This window comes from Podarcis filfolensis, assembly GCF_964270895.1.
Source record: "Podarcis filfolensis genome assembly, chromosome: 8".
Lineage (NCBI taxonomy): Eukaryota > Metazoa > Chordata > Lepidosauria > Squamata > Lacertidae > Podarcis > Podarcis filfolensis.
In genome coordinates, this window is record NC_139611.1 from 86093583 (window position 1) to 86110186 (window position 16604).

Genomic DNA, 16604 nt, shown 5'->3' on the forward strand with positions numbered 1-16604 from the left:
CTGATGGCATGAAGACCGGCAAGGGTTAACACCAGCAGGGGGAACCCTGCTGATGCACCTCAACTAGGTAACTCCCCCGGGGTCACCGCTTGGGGGCGTGCTTTAGGCCCTGACCTCCATAGGCTTCGGACGAGGCAACGCCCCCCGGAATCCTTTACCAGACTACCCTTCAATATTTGGGGAGGGGTGATGGCGCTCCTCCCCCCCAACACATCTACATAACAATACCCCGACCAATGCCTAACTGCCAAAACCAAAGGAGTTGTGACGATTTGCTACAAGGTAGGCGAAGAACCAAAGGGCCAGTGCCAATTTGCCAAGTGGAAAAATTCCTACCAGGCCCCTTAATGGCGACCAACCGAGGTCCATAGCAAGGTCAGAAGGAAACCTTGAAGGGTGGGCGGGTGGGAAAACCAGTCAGCTGAGCGGTCCGAAAGAGGGCGATCCCGTGTCATGTGATCAGCAAGACTAAGCGGCTTCTGGCAAACCAGAGCAGCGCACGGAAACGCCGTTTACCTTCCCGCCGGAGTGGTACCTATTTATCTACTTGCACTCTGAGGTGCTTTCGAACTGCTAGGTTGGCAGGAGCAGGGACCGAGCAACGGGAGCTCACCCCGTTGCGGGGATTCGAACCTCCGACCTTCTGATCGGCAAGTCCTAGGCTCTGTGTGGTAGAAGAAGAAGAAGAAGAAGAAGAAGAAGAAGAAGAAGAAGAAGAAGAAGAAGAAGAAGAAGAAGTAGTCAGCTATAGCTGAGAAAATAACCCATGATGTAATACTGCTGAAAGAAAAGGGAGAAAAATGGGTGCCTTTTATGCCATCTAGTGGGTGTTTGCTTTATATACGAGTGAAAATAGTCCACAAAATATTCTGCAAGCTGCATTTTGTGATCATCTATAGTTACAGATACACACTGGTCCCTCTATTGGAATGCTTATTATCTGAAATATCAGTTATTATACCCAAATCTTCCTTTGTGAATGGCTGATTCTGATAGCCGAACAGCTGGAATTTTCCCACTTCCTTACTTGTTTGTGTTTTGCTGGTTGGTGGCAGCTATTCTGAGCAGAAACCATGGCATGAGGGAGAGTGACTGGACAAATCAGGCACCAGGAGAGACCAGACAAATTAGATTTTCTGTTGTTTGCTTTTGCTGATTGGCTACAGCAGTTTGGGGCAGAAAGCAGGGAGGGAGGGAGGGAGAATGGAGAACTTATGGATTAGAAATGTTCCCATGGGAAATAATGGAAATATCAGCTCCTTATGCGAATACCCACCTAATGATTTCCTGGGAATGCATTGTGTTTGGAAAGCAGAGGAAGATGAACTTGCTATAGATGGATGCTTCTATACAGCCCTGCTGGGCGAATCTGTACCCAGAGGAGGCTGTGATGGCCATCCTTCAGATATTTGAAGATGGCTATCCTGCTACCTCTCAATCTTCTCTTCTCCAGACTTAACATACCCGACTCCTTCAACCATTCCTCATTGGGTTTCAGCTCTGTGTGGTGCCCCCTGGATTTAAGTGACAAGGCTGCATCTCTCTCTCTCTTGCTAGGTGCACCCTTTGATCCAACATAATTCTTGAAACTCTGGAAAGTGGGGGAGTTCATTCAGTGGCATAGTGTGGGTTTGCAGTGCCCGGGGCCGCTTGGAGGGAGGGAAATGGACAGAGTACGCATGCACATTCAACTGCCTAGTTGCGTATGTGTCACCCAGGATATCACAGAGATAGGGAGAGTCATTCCCTTGCGCTGTTCACGGTCCGCTTTAGATGTACAGATCAATGCATAACAATATTACAAATTTTAGTGATTCATGGAAGTGAGAGCTGGACCATAAAGAAGGTTGATAGCCGAAGAATTGATGCTTTTGAATTATGGTGCTGGAGGAGACTCTTGAGAGTCCCATGGACTGCAAGAAGATCAAACCTCTCCATTCTTAAGGAAATCGGCCCATAGTGCTCACTGGAAGGACAGATCCTGAAGCTGAGGCTCCAAGACTTTGGCTACTTGATGAGAAGAGAAAACTCCCTGGAAAAGACCCTGATGTAGGGAAAGATGGAGGGCACAAGGAGAAGGGGACGACAGAGGATGAGATGGTTGGACAGTGTTCTCGAAGCTACGAACATGAGTTTGACCAAACTGTTGGAGGCAGTGGAAGACAGGAGTGCCTGGCATGCTCTGGTCCATGGGGCACGAAGAGTCAGACACGACTAAACGACTAAACAACAACATTACAAATTTGTCAAAAGGATTGATCAAAATGCATACAGTGGTACCTCAGGTTACATACGCTTCAGGTTACAAATGCTTCAGGTTACAGACTCTGCTAACCCAGAAATACTGCTTCAGGTTAAGAACTTTGCTTCAGGATGAGAACAGAAATTTCGAGGCGGCAGCAGGAGGCCCCATTAGCTAAAGTGGTACTTCAGGTTAAGAACAGTTTCAGGTTAAGAACGGACCTCCGGGACGAATTAAGTACTTAACCCGAGGTACCACTGTATTTTAAAACCAACAGTTGCCTCAATACAAAGCACAGAAACCCTCCCAGTGTAGCTCCCCTCCCCAATGCCCTATGTTTCTTGATCCCTCCTTTTCTTCCTTCCCTGCCCACCTCCTTTCCCAGCCCATTGTATATGGAGAGGAACAACTTGCTTCCTTCAGAGGCCGTTTCTGTAAAAGCTGAACTGCGGAACAATGTGGACCCTCCACTAGGCTCTATATAGGGACCTTTGGGAATTCCTGGGTTCTGCTTCTGACCTTTCTTGGCTGGCTCCCTTCATACGTTGGCCTCGGAGGGCAAGTCACAGCTCCAGCTCCAAAGGCAAGTGGTGGCCTTGGCCCTTGAGAGACAACAGCACGGGGAAGTCACCCCATCACAGATCACCTGCCCTCTGGTCCTTGGGACAGGAGACTTTTGCTGCCTCCTTGCAGAATTATTTTTGCATATTTCAGAGGGTCATTTGGAGGTGGGGGAGGGAGAAGGAGGTAGGGAGAGAGAAAAATGTTTGGAAGCTCCTTCATTTGCCCAGAAGGTTCCCTTCTACAGAAATGTGAATGGTCCAGTTCTGGGGCAAGACACCATTTATTTGTGCTCTAGCCAGCTCTCAAAACAAGAATTCCTCCACTGGTATTTTGAAACACCAAGTGGTCAGATTTATCTCAAGTTTACTTGCAGCTTACAGGCATTTTGGAGTTGGCTGTTTCTTTTTATTGCCCAAGTGACATTCTCTAGACCTCTCCCTGCAGCATATCGGCCATCTGGGTCAACATTTTCCAATCCTTAAAGCTCACGGTGCAAAGAAACTCAGGGCTCCCCATCTGATAAATTGAGGTTGGATATCTTTGTGCTTGTTTGGTTCTGTATCTCCAAAGACAAACCCAGAGTTGCCTGATTCACCCTGCCCTCCTCTCCCCTCTGGCCATTATGTGCTCAAGGAGGCTTAGAAAACTGGGTATGATTATCCCTTCCTTTGAGCATCTCTTACTCTTCCAAAGCCCATGTCACTTTTTGCATGCTGCCCAATTTTAGCCATGCTGATGTGGTTAATGATGGTTCAATTATGGTTTATTGGCTTTGCATCAATAATCAATAATTTAGATTTCTAATGTTAATATCTAGTAGGGGTTTTTATGCTATTAACCTCATTTATCCTCTTTTCTGTAATAGATGATTTCTATTAAGTAAAGGAAATGTACAGTGGTACCTCGGGTTACATACGCTTCAGGTTACAGACTCCGCTAACCCAGAAATAGTACCTCGGGTTAAGAACTTTGCTTCAGGATGAGAACAGAAATCGTGCTCTGGCGGCGCAGCGGCAGCAGGAGGCCCCATTAGCTAAAGTGGTGCTTCAGGTTAAGAACAGTTTCAGGTTAAGAACGGACCTCCGGAACAAATTAAGTACTTAACCCGAGGTACCACTGTATTCGCTATGTGCCTCAGGACACATCCTTAAACACTAAATTTTCCGTGTGCTGATATGTAGGGGGACTAATTCCCCCCTTAAAGTGGCAGTTTTTAAAGAGGGAACTAGGGTGACAAACTGAACTGTCCATTTGGGATACATAGAAACTTGTCCTCTGAGCTTAGATTTGTCCTCTGAACAGAGCAAAATTCTGCAGTATTGGGGTGAATTTATACTGGACCATCCGCACATAGAATCATAGAACTGTAGAATTCAAAGTTGGGTATACCATATTCAGCCATTGTGAACGGCATCCGGTTGGAAATCGCTCAACAGCTTTGGTCAAAAAACTTTTGTGGCAACCCTAATTCAAAGGGACCTTGAGAGCCATCTAGACCAACCCCCTGCAATGCAGGAATCTCAACTAAAGCACCCATGACAGATGGCCACCCAACCTCTGCTTAAAAACCTCCAAGGAAGGAGAGTCCACAACCCCTCAAGGATGAAAAGGATCTAGGAGTCTTGGTTGACCACAAACTTGACATGAGCCAACAGTGTGACGTGGCAGCTAAAAAAGCCAATGCAATTCTGGGCTGCATCAATAGGAGTATAGCATCTAGATCAAGGGAAGTAATAGTGCCACTGTATTCTGCTCTGGTCAGACCTCACCTGGAGTACTGTGTCCAGTTCTGGGCACCACAGTTCAAGAAGGACACTGACAAACTGGAACGTGTCCAGAGGAGGGCAAGCAAAATGGTCAAAGGCCTGGAAACGATGCCTTATGAGGAACGGCTAAGGGAGCTGGGCATGTTTAGCCTGGAGAAGAGGAGGTTAAGGGGTGATATGGTAGCCATGTTCAAATATATAAAAGGATGTCACATAGAGGAGGGAGAAAGGTTGTTTTCTGCTGCTCCAGAGAAACGGACACAGAGCAATGGATCCAAACTACAAGAAAGAAGATTCCACCTAAACATTAGGAAGAACTTCCTGACAGTAAGAGCTGTTCGACAGTGGAATTTGCTGCCAAGGAGTGTGGTGGAGTCTCCTTCTTTGGAGGTCTTTAAGCAGAGGCTTGACAACCATATGTCAGGAGTGCTCTGATGGTGTTTCCTGCTTGGCAGGGGGTTGGACTCGATGGCCCTTGTGGTCTCCTCCAACTCTATGATTCTATGATTCTATGATTCTAAGTCCATTCCACTGTTGAAGGCCTCTTATCACCAGAAGGTCATTCCTGCTTTCTTGTAACTGGATGCAATTGGTTCGGGCGTTACAATCTGAAGCAACAAAAAAATGAGCTTGTTCCCTCTTTCATGTGATAGCCCTTGAGATATCTGAAGATGGCTAACAGGTTTCCTCTCAGTCTCCTCTTATCCAGTCTAAATATACCCAACTGCCTCAACTGTTCCTTATAAGGCTTGGTTTCCAGACCCTCGAACATCTTGGTTGCCCTCCTCTGCCCACCTTCCAACTTGCCAACATCCTTCTTAAATTGTGGTGCCCAGAACTGGACACAGTATTCCAGGTATGGTCTAGCCAAGGCAGAAGACAGTGGGACTATTACTTCCCTTGATCTGGACACCAGTCTTCTGTTGATGCAGCCTAGAATAGCTTTAGCTTTTTTTTTGCTGCTGCATCACACGGTTGACTCATGCTCAACTTGTGGTCCACCAAGACCCCTAGATCCTTTGCCCGTGTACCATGGCAAGCCAGGTGTCTCCCCATGTTATATTTGTGCAGCTGTTTCTTCCTGCCTAAGTGCAGAACTTGACATTTGTCCCTACTGAAATTCATTTTGTTAGTTTGGGCACAGTTCTCCAATCTGTTAAGGTCGTCTTGAATCTCGATTTTCTCTTCTATGGCATTGGCTACCCTTCCCAGTTTCATGTCATCTGCAAATTTGATGAGCATCCCCACAATTCTTTCATCCAAGTCGTTCTGCTTCACCATTCTGCTTCTTTAGTAGACTAACAACCTACTGGATCAGAATGATTGCAGAAATGCCCGACTGAATTACCGTAGATCCACCTGGACAACAGCTTGTCTTTCTCTGACATGGCCAAAATCCCTGCAGAAAGCCCTTAAATACTCACCCCTGTCTTTTGACTGCCCCTCCATGGATATGGCAGCAGCCTCCCCTCCTTCAGGCTCTAAAGGGAAAAGGACAGGGGGTCCATTCTCTCCTCTAGGACACCCAGTTGTATCCCCAGCCCATAGGTGCCTACTCCCTCAGGCCCTGGGCGCCTGGGCACCCACAAATTTTGGTACCAGGGCCATGGCACTCCTGCCCTAGCCCCAAGCCACTCAGGAGTGTGAGGATCACAGCACCAATTTCATAGCTCTATAATATTCATCGGTTGGCCCTCCAATTGTTGTTGGAATACAACTTCCATCATTATCACCCCTAATCGAGGGCCATGGTGGCTGCTGCGGGTTGGAATCCAATGTGAAACAGGTCTTATTAATTTCTTTATTTGATTTATATAATGTCCTTCATCCTAAGATCTCTGGGCAGTCCATGGAATAAAATACAAGATAAAAACACAAGTAAATTATTAAAGCGAAACAGTGAAACAATACCCACCCCCCTTCCCATAGGCACATCTTAAATGGCTGTAGAATATCAATCAGCCAAAGTTTTGGTTGAAAAGGAACGTTTTCACCTGGTGCCCAAAATATATATAGTGAAGGCACAAGGCAAAGCTCCCTGGGGAGAGCGTTCCACAGCTGCGGAGCTACTGCAGAGAAGGCCCCGTTCTCGTGTTGTCACCCTCCAGCCATCTCGTGGAGGAGGCACACAAAGAAGGGCCTTAGATGATGAACACAAAGTCCAGGATAGTTCGTATGTGCAGAAGCGGTCCTTGTGCAACCTCTTGGTGGGCACAAAAAGGACCCGTGTGCAGTTGTACCAATACCACCCCACAGCCATCTTTGTCCAAGTCTCCTAGGGTCCAGGTGTTGTGGTAAACTGGAATTCTGAAGTGCAAACCTAACCCAGGTTTGGAAACAACAGCAAGTATTAACAGTAGAAGAATGGCGACAGAAGGTAATGGAATATGCAGAAATAGCTAGATTAACGGGGGAAATTCAACTGGATTAATAAGAATCATCCATGTTAATGTACAATCTGATACTTGCTATAGGAGTGTGGATGTTACGTTATATACACATCTTTGCCACACACACACACACACACACGACCGGGTTGCAAACATGATCAGTGAGGGATGCATGTTCGCAACCCGCAGTGTCCGCAACCCACAGCTGCTTATCTGTGCATGTGCGGGTTGTGATTCGGCACTTCTGCGCATGCGCAAACCATGATTTAGCGCTTCTGCACATGCGCGACCACCAAAACCCCGAAGTAACCCGTTCCAGTACTTCTGGGTTTCGGCGGTCCGTAACCCAAAAAAACGCAACCTGAAGCGTCTGTAACCCAAGATATGACTGTAATGTTAGATGTATTCTACAACCATGCAGAGGAAGGAAAGTCCACAAATGGAAACAGAGATACTGGAGGAGCTTCAAAAGAAAGGACGAGGGCATGGGATGGTTAACCTGCTCTGGCCCTTTACATGTTGAAGAATGCCCCCTCTTTTGTCAGTTGGGTGGCCAAGGTAGGTGACAATGGGACTCCGCTTCTCCAAGACACCTGACCACCTTCAGAGGGGAATGGCACACATTTCATAAAAACGTGGGACATTGAAAAAGCCAACCAGCATGGGAGAGATGTCGATCTTTTCAGGAGGGATGGGAGATTTGAAGCGGAAGTTCTGCAGGATGCTGGTGAAGAAAAGGAAAAGTTCCGTTCGGGCCAGATGTTCTCCAAAGCAATAGCGCTTCCCTAGGAAAGAGGAGGAAGGTGAATATGGGCTTTCACAGTGCCGTTATAGACAACTAAGGAGTGTTTGGGAATGGAAGGGGACGCACTCACCAGCAGAAAAAGGCATAAAAGCCTTATTCCTCTTGAACTGCCCGTTCTCATCCAGGAAATGTTGGGGGTCAAACACATCTGGTCTTGCAAAATGTTTGGGGTCTTTCAGTACAGATCCAAGGACAGGGAAGACTTCAGTCCCCTGAACAAGAAACAGAGAGAAATGAGAAGATTCTTCTGGGCGACAAGAAATAATTCTGAGATTTGGAGGAGCAAATTGTGTCATCTACCACCAGGCCCAGTCGTGTACTGGTCAGCTCTGTACTGCAGAAAAGTATCATGACGGTGCCCATAGCCATGCACCTCTGAGGAGAGTCCCCAAATGCAGGCATCTGTGATGATCCTTTAGCCTCCCTCCAGTACTAATATTCAGAAGATGACGACAACGACAATGATTATTAAAATGTGCTGTTTTTGTGGCCTTCCCACAGATAGCTGGTTGGTAATAACTTTGCCTTCATGAAGTTAAATTAACAGCTGCTCCATGTGAGAAAAAAGGGACGCGGGTGGCGCTATGGGTTAAACCACAGAGCCTAGGACTTGCCGATCAGAAGGTCGGCGGTTCGAATTTCTGCGACGGGGTGAGCTCCCATTGCTCGGTCCCAGCTCCTGCCAACCTAGCAGTTCGAAAGCACGTCAAAGTGCAAGTAGATAAAGAGGTACCGCTCCAGCGGGAAGGTAAACAGTGTTTCCGTGCGCTGCTCTGGTTCATCAGAAGCAGCTTAGTCATGCTGGCCACATGACCTGGAAGCTGTATGCCAGCTCTCTCGGCCAATAAAGCGAGATGAGCGCCGCAACCCCAGAGTCGGCCACGACTGAACCTAATGGTCAGGGGTCCCTTTACCTTTACCATATGAGAAAAATACTGTAGCTTTTGGAGAGTTAGAACTAAGCCACCTTTCAGCCTCATAAGAAAACCCACCACCAGATCTTTGGGGAAGAAGGCACCAAGAGAAATTGGCCTAACGTAGAGTCTTCTGGCTGGGTTCTTCTGGTCTTATTTTGGAATTGACTCTTATAACCCTAGAGCGGTGGTGACAGACAGGTCAGGGACAGAGGTACGTCAGGGAAATTTGCCGGCCTTCAAAACATGCCTGGAGATTATACTGAAGGGCAGAGTCTTCGTCTCAGGAATTAATAGAACCACAATACCTTGGGAATGGTGTATCCCCGGAACTGGGTATCACTGGTCACACGTCTTACTACCCCTGTTGGGACGAGATCTGAGAATCTCTGGATCTCGTGGATCACAGCATCCATATAGGGCATCAGGGGACGGTCATCCATGTTGGGAATGCGATTCAGGCCAATCACACGTTCTATCTCTTCGTGGACCTTCTCTGTTGAGAAATAAGCAAGATGTGACAAAAAGTGCCATTTGCACCTTCAGGGAACTAAACAAGGATCCCAGCTCATAGCTGGGAAAACAAAGAGGGACCATCCCATAGAAAGGCAAGGACACACCTCTACACCCTCCTTTCCAGCCCCTTCCCCATTCACCTTCGATCTCTGGGTATTTCAGTAGAAGCAGGAAGCCATAGCGCAAGGTGGTGCTGACCGTTTCCGTGCCAGCAAAGAAGACATTGAGGGTCGTCATAACAAGATTCTCTTGGAAGAACTCTGTGTTTGGGTTTTCCTTTTCCTAGGTAGAAGAAAAACAAGAAAAGAGGATGTTTCACTTGTTATATCTTGGTAAAGGTAAAGGTAAAGGGACTCTTGACCATTAGGTCCAGTTGTGGACGACTCTGGGGTTGCGGCGCTCATCTCGCTTTACTGGCTGAGGGAGCCGGCGTACAGCTTCCGGGTCATGTGGCCAGCATGACTAAGCCGCTTCTGGTGAACCAGAGCAGCGCACGGAAACGCCGTTTACCTTCCCGCCGGAGCGGTACCTATTTATCTACTTGCACTTTGATGTGCTTTTGAACTGCTAGGTTGGCAGGAGCAGGGACCGAGCAACGGGAGCTCACCCTGTCACGGGGATTCGAACCGCCGAACTTCTGATCGGCAAGTCCTAGGTTCTGTAGTTTAACCCACAGCACTACCTGACTGCCTCCTTTCTATGAAGCTCTCTTTCCTAATGATTGGCTGAGGGGGAAGGGACAGTCGTAGAGTTCTGAAAAGCAGCCCAATGATTGTGCAGGAAACAAATGGCTGGGTGGAGTGGGAGGGAGCAACCACACAGTCCCTTTGTGCAGAAAGGCTACAAAGGCAAAGGAGAAGGCCTGCTGAATCAGGCCCATCTAGGTCAGCATCCTGTTCTCACAGCAGCCAACCAGATGATCCACTGGGAAGGAGGGTTCAAGCACAACAGCCCTCTCCCCTCCCGTGGTTTCCAACAACCGGTATTCAGAATCATGGTTGCAACCAACTGTGGAGAGCAGGGCACAGCCATCCTGGCCAGCAGCCTTCAATAGAACTCTCCTCAACAATGTGTTGAATCTTCTTTTAAAGCCATCCAAGTTTCAAAATCTTCCTGGCTGAAACAGGGTCTACAAAGTTTCCTTACACAGAAATTGACCATCGTACTTAGAAGAACACAGTCATACCTGCTGCATTTTCACTAGGAAGCAATCAATGAAATCCTGAGGGTTGTTGGGGTCCAGGGTCTCCTTGTTTGCTTTTACCTTCCTCACAAAGAACTCTTTCATGAGTAAGAGCTTCTTGAAGGCTTTCTCTTGTGGGCCAGGCAGGTGCTGCATGATGCCCGAGAACATCTCGTAGAGCTGTGTGTGATGGGTTTGGAGGAATCCAGAGTTGGCAGGAGGAAGAGAGAGAACAGATATTGACTTGAGATTGATTTTGGGGGCTGGCAGAAGCAGGAGTTCCTCTTTCACTTGGTTCCTCTGAGCTCCACACAGAAACAACTTGGTACCAAGTGCCGACTAAGCTATAAACCTGTCACAGACACAGCCTCAGGGCTTGACTTCCCCGTTGTGATGGACAAGGGTGTAACGAGGCCAAGGATGAAGAGGAATCAGACGGTGTGTTTGAAACAACATTGTAAAGTTGCTCCAGGCAGAGCCTGACCAAAGAGCAAGGCAGATCAGGAGTTGCAGCACCATGGAGAGCTCAGAGTGAAAAGCTTGTTCCAACAAATGTCAACACTACTGTGGTACCTTGGGTTACATACGCTTCAGGTTACATACACTTCAGGTTACAGACTCTGCTAACCCAGAAATAGTACCTCGAGTTAAGAACTTTGCTTCAGGATGAGAACAGAAATCATGCTCCAGCAGTGCAGCGGTTGCGGGAGGCCCTATTAGCTAAAGTGGTGCTTCAGGTTAAGAACAGCTTCAGGTTAAGAATGGACCTCCGGAACGAATTAAGTACTTAACCCGAGGTACCACTGTATTATTATTGGGCGGCATTTGGTTCGGGCGTGAAAGGCACCCGTGAGAGTTCTGGTCCAGGCTGTGGTGGTATGGAAGTATTTAATGCGTGCCTTTGTTAGTCACCCTCACTCAGACCTCTGAATGTGATCTCGCTCCTTAGCAGGTGATGCTACAGCTTCTGATCAGTCTTGACCACTGCTGGACATGGGGGTAATGACAGAGCCCCACAGAGAGCTGGCTGTCCTGCGTACCATGCCTTCAGCAGATCAAGACAAATAGCATTAGTCACAAACGCACAATATAAGTTCTCCCCTTCCCCTCCAACTTACCTGTCCCCAAGAGCTGGAAACAAACTGGTAGGTTTCCTGCATAGTGGTGAGCAAGGAGAGGAATTCCTCATCTTTGTATTCAAAGCGGTTGCCAAAGATGATGGAGCTGATGACGTTCGACACAGAGCGGCTCAGGATGTAGGTGGGGTCAAAGGGTGCACCTAGAAAGAGAGACACCCCCCCTCAAGTCACTCAGCCCAGGAACAAATCAAGGCTACACTTGACTTGCAAAGCTGCCCAGTCCTTGCCTTATCCATGTTATGGGTTGAAATCTAGGCCTCAGGCAGGACACAGAAAACCTAACCGGAGTTGACCTTATGTCCATCTTAAGATGATGAGAGTGGTAGAAAACCACCTGAGCAAAAGGCCTCCAGGGAAAGTGCAGGACAGGACGATTTGGACCCGGGTTTGTGGTGGTGGGAGAAGGGCTGTCATATGGAGGATGGAGCAAGCTCATTTTCTGCTGCTCCAGAGGGTAGGCTACATGTCGCAGATTTTTTAGCTGTGATTCCTGAATTGCAGGGCGTCACGGAGCTGGCAGGGAAGGCTCCGGAGCTGGAGGAGGAGAGACGGGAGCCTGTAAAAGAGGCAGGAGTAACAGAGGGTGGAGAGCAAGGGGAAGGCACTCAGGTGGCGGGAAGGCTCCGTGATGTTAGCGAGCAGTAACACCTCTCTTCCAGCTCAGGCACAGAGGGAGAGGCAATGCCAGTTCCTTCTGCGCAGGACCGGAGAGGGTTAAAACACAGGGAACAAAGAAGGTGTTTGGGATTGCCTAAGCTGCTTTATATGCCTGTTGTCTTTGTCCATGGAGTTTTCTTGGCAGGGATACTGGAGTGGCTTGCCAGTTCCTCCTCAAGGTGGATCACGTTTGGTCAAAACTCTCCACTATGACCTGTCCGTCTTGGGTGCCCTGCTCGGCATAGTTCATAGCTTCTCTGATTTATTCAAGCCCCTTCGCCGCGGCAAGGCAGTGATCAAACTGCGAGAGGCAGTGGAAGACAAAAGTGCCTGGCGTGCTCTGGTCCATAGGGTCACGAAGAGTCGGACATGACTAAATGACTAAACAATAACAACAAGCTGCTTTGCTGGAGGAGGAGCCAAAAGCTCCCACTTCTGGGATCTGCTACGGACAATTCGGACCCATGAAGCTATGCTCTGCATCTTGTAAATAGATGTAAATAAAGACATCTCTGAGTGAGCAGAGGTATTTCTTGTGAAAGGCCTCCCAAACCCATCACACAGGGGGATTGGTCTAGAAGACCCTTGGGGTCCCTTCAAACCCTAACATTCTGCACTAGATGAGCCACTGGCTAGATTCAGCAGGAATTTCTTATGTTCTTATGATGTGAGGTGAAGCAGGAGTGCTCAGCTCCTGAGCACTAACTCCTGGTCTCTGAACATTTACATGATTGTCAGCAACATCCTTGTGCAAAACTGCATGACCCTTTCGTTTACTAAGACTCTACCATGGATCAACTTCAAGGTGTGAGTCCAGCTTCTAATATTATATGAGAGGGGGAGAGGTTCAATTCGCAGAAAGCACTATGTGTTTAATGGTGCTTTCCTTCGACGTTTTCGTGCTCGACGTTCATCAACAGCTCTCAAAATGGCTTGCAGATGACCAACATTCAAACACTCTGTTCACTGTCAAACATTTCTATCACCTCATGAAGCAACATTTCTTGAAGCTACAAAAACTGAGCTCACTTTTTGTTGCCCTCAGGGATTCCAGCAGGAAATGGGCTTCCTCCAGAATCCGCTCTTCGATGGATCTCTTTCCCATCCCAAAATTCCTCAGCGTCGTGATGGAGAAGCGCTGTAGCTGCTTTTCCCGTTCCCCGTTACTGAAGCCAACCCCTGAGAAGCAAAGGAGTGAGGAATAAGGAGCAGGATTGAATGACATTGTGGCTGAAACCACAAAAAAATTAGTTTTTTTGCTTTTTAGAATATGGTTTGGTCTGAAAGATCCAATTTCAGCTTTTGAGAGAACATTCTAAGTGTAAGGGGTGTGTGTGTGTGTGTGTGTGTGTGTGTGAGAGAGAGAGAGAGAGAGAGAGAGAGACTTCCCTCAGTAAGAGGAGTTTAACAATGATCTACTGCATAGGACCATGAGAAGGCCCAATGAGACTCTCCAGTGCTAAGCGTGATAAAAAGGGCATATAAATGCCAGTAATCATGTGCTCAGGCCAAGGATTGCCCAAGAAGAGACTGACCGTAACCCCGGAAAAACCAGTCCAACGTGGCTTGTTCTCCACGTTCACTGAAATCTTCATCCTGATCCACCAGGGCCTCCTTCACAGCATCGTATCCACACAAGACCACAACACGGCGGGGCCCTAAGTGGATGGTGAAGACAGGACCATATTTCTCACAGATCTGTGAAAAGAGAATACAAGGAGAGCCTGCTGGTCAGGTTAAAAAGGGGCACATCTAGAGTCCAACCAGATGCCACTTCTGGTAAGGTTACCAGATTTTTTTCAAAGAATTAGGGGACACTTTTTTTTTTTTTGAAAAGAGGAAAAAGAAGTTATTAAAAATGTTTATTTATTTATATTTTTTAAGTAATATCTTCTCTTCTGTGGTCTCCTCTGTTGCGTGGTCTTCCTCTGGGCCCGGCCTGCTCTCTTGGAGAGCTAGCCACCGGGGAGTAGCCTTAAGTCAGGCTTGGGCTCGGCCACGTGCTCTCTTACTTCTCCTCAGTGGCGGCGGCGGCAGTGGCGCGGCAAGGTCGGGGCTCCCCTCTTTTTTCTCCTTCCTCTTTCTCTCTCTTCCTTCTCCTTCTCCTCTCCTCCTTCGCCCTGCGTCACCTCCGGGGTTTTCCTGGCCCCGGAGTGCCACTGGGCAGTCGGCCGGGTGGCCACGTGTTCTCTCTCCTGCCTCGATTTTGGTTGCAGTTCCCCCAGTTGACGTGTTACCTCGCCGGAAGTCCCCATATGATGTGTCTTGTGCTGTTGAACCCATCACGCAACATTCATTCCCTACTAATAAATCTACAACACTTAACACATAAATCCGGGGACATTAAATGAAATCCGGGGGACGGATTTTGTCTGGGGACAGATTTGTGAATCCGAGGACTGTCCATGGGAAATGGGGACATCTGGTAACCATACCTTCTGGGAAACCTTCAAGCAAGATGCAAACACAAGAGCTCTCTTCTCTCGTGTGGTTTCCAGAAACTGGGATGCAAAGGCATCGTTGCCTACAACCGCGGAGGCAAAGCAGATCCATTGTGGCTATCAGCTATCGGCACTTCCCTCCATTTCCACACACCATTAGGCAGAGGGATGGAGAGGGAGAATCAAAGTTGCAATGAGACAAGGGAGAAGGCTGGGTTGGCAGACTAGAGTGATCTTCATTCACCATCAGCATATAATAATGATTTTATAACCACAATTCAGAAAACGGATAACTGTGCTATGAAGCATCATAGAACAGAGCTTTCCAAACCGTTCATGTTGTCGACACACTTTTAAAGACATGTGTCATTTCGCAACACAGTCATTCAGTATTAGAAGCAAACTGGACGTTAAACTAACCCCTTTCCAGCCCTGGGAGGAGGAGAGAGATATCTACACACTGCAGCCAACACACTAACGTGTCGTGACACACAGTTTGGAAAGCTCTGTTACAGAAAGTTACCTTTATGAGTGAACGGTACATATCACTTGTGTTGACTTGGAGCAGGTTCCCGATGAAGGGGAGGGGAGTTGGTCCAGGTGGCATCTGGCTTTTGCGGTGCATCTGCCGCCATGTTGAGAGGACCATCAGGCAAGAGAGGCAGATGACCAGGAAAAGGGTTCCTGCTCCCAGGAGATCCATGGGGAGGTTGCGGGTGGCCTGTGGAGCTCTACAGGCAATGTGTTGCTGACCAGCTGGGAAGAGAAAATACCTGCACAGCCCAAGCTGAGCCTGTTACATACCTTTGGAAGAACCTCCTCTTTGAAATTGTGCAACCTGTTTACTCTCTGCTCAGGGTCTTCTTTCAAGTCAAGAGAAGACCTTCCAGAGCAAAGTTCAGATGGACAGATAGTGGAGACAGGGAGTTGCCTGTCCAGGTCTGCACCACCACGGGAGCTTCAAGGAGTAAAGCACAATTCTCTCACATAATTTCTCAGAATTCTGTATCATTTGACAGGGTCTCTGGTGGTGTAAGACTAAGAGGAGAGCAGCAGAGATACAACCGTAGAATTGTAGAGTTGGAAGGGATCTCAAGGGTCATCTAGTCCAACCCCCTGCAATGTAGGAATCTCAGCTACAGAATCCCTGACAGATGGGCCTCCAACATCTGTTTACAAACCTCCAAGGAAAGAGAGTCCACCACCTCTCGTGGGAGTCTGTTCCACTGCCGAACTGCTCTTACTGTTAGAAAGTTCTTCCTGATGTTTAGTTGGGATCTCATAATTTGAAGCTGCCCTCCAGAGCGGAGAAAACAAGCTTTCTCCATCTTCCATGTGTCAGCCAATCAGATGTTCAAAGATGGATGGACTACCGTATATGGAACTTGCCGAACTGACTGGGAGACCCCGGGACCAGAGAGAAGAGACGGTGGAAGAAGATTGGAAGAAGTTTAAAGAATATTTGAAAAAAATACGTTATTATTTAAATCTTAGAATAGCTTTGGAAGTGGATATAGGCTGCAGGGTTAGAAGTAGAAGATAGTGTATTTTAAAATAGTATTATTTGTAAGGGATAATACGTGAAGATTATAATGGTAAAAGCAAGTGTGATTTAAAAAATGGTTAAAAATTATGATATATGTAAACTGCTAAAGATGAGGTAAAATGAAAATCAGATGCGGGGACTTGGAGAAGCTCACTTAACAATGTTTAGAAAAAATAAGGATAAGACAAGAATTTGTTTGTATTCTTTGTTTTTTTTTTGTTTGTGTTGTTTATTAGTGTTATAAAATGAATTTTTTTTAAAAAAAAAAAACCCCACAGATGTTCGAAGATGGGTATCATATCTCCTCTCCTCTCAGGACTCCTCTCATATCATATCAAGAGATATCCCGATCTATTTACCAACTTTCCTTGTTACTTATTTCCGCCCATTCCCCCCCACCAATGGATCATAAAACCTGATCCTCCAGGCACACCTGCCTAT

General features: G+C 47.4%; 1 protein-coding gene across 1 annotated transcript; it reads right to left on the reverse strand.

Moving 5' to 3' along the window:
• Nucleotides 1-7335: 7335 nt before the first annotated feature.
• LOC310768754 (cytochrome P450 2A13-like) lies at nt 7336-15862 on the reverse strand. Its single transcript, XM_083627494.1, has 9 exons — nt 15141-15862; nt 13712-13874; nt 13206-13355; nt 11499-11659; nt 10384-10560; nt 9338-9479; nt 8990-9177; nt 7838-7979; nt 7336-7747 (listed from the first exon to the last, which is right to left on the reverse strand). The coding sequence occupies exons 1-9, from the start codon at nt 15318-15320 to the stop codon at nt 7566-7568; spliced, it is 1485 nt and encodes a 494-aa protein (XP_083483620.1). The 5' UTR covers nt 15321-15862; the 3' UTR covers nt 7336-7565.
• Between the last annotated feature and the right edge of the window lie 742 nt (nt 15863-16604).

Coding starts and splice junctions, on each gene's coding strand:
- LOC310768754 (XM_083627494.1), bottom strand. CDS start 15,320: ATGGATCTCCTGGGAGCAGGAACCCTTTTCCTGGTCATCTGCCTCTCT. Junction 13,356..13,711: donor CTGGTTTTTCCGGGGTTACG/GTCAGTCTCTTC, acceptor TTTGCTTCTCAG/GGGTTGGCTTCAGTAACGGG. Junction 7,748..7,837: donor TTTTATGCCTTTTTCTGCTG/GTGAGTGCGTCC, acceptor CCTCTTTCCTAG/GGAAGCGCTATTGCTTTGGA.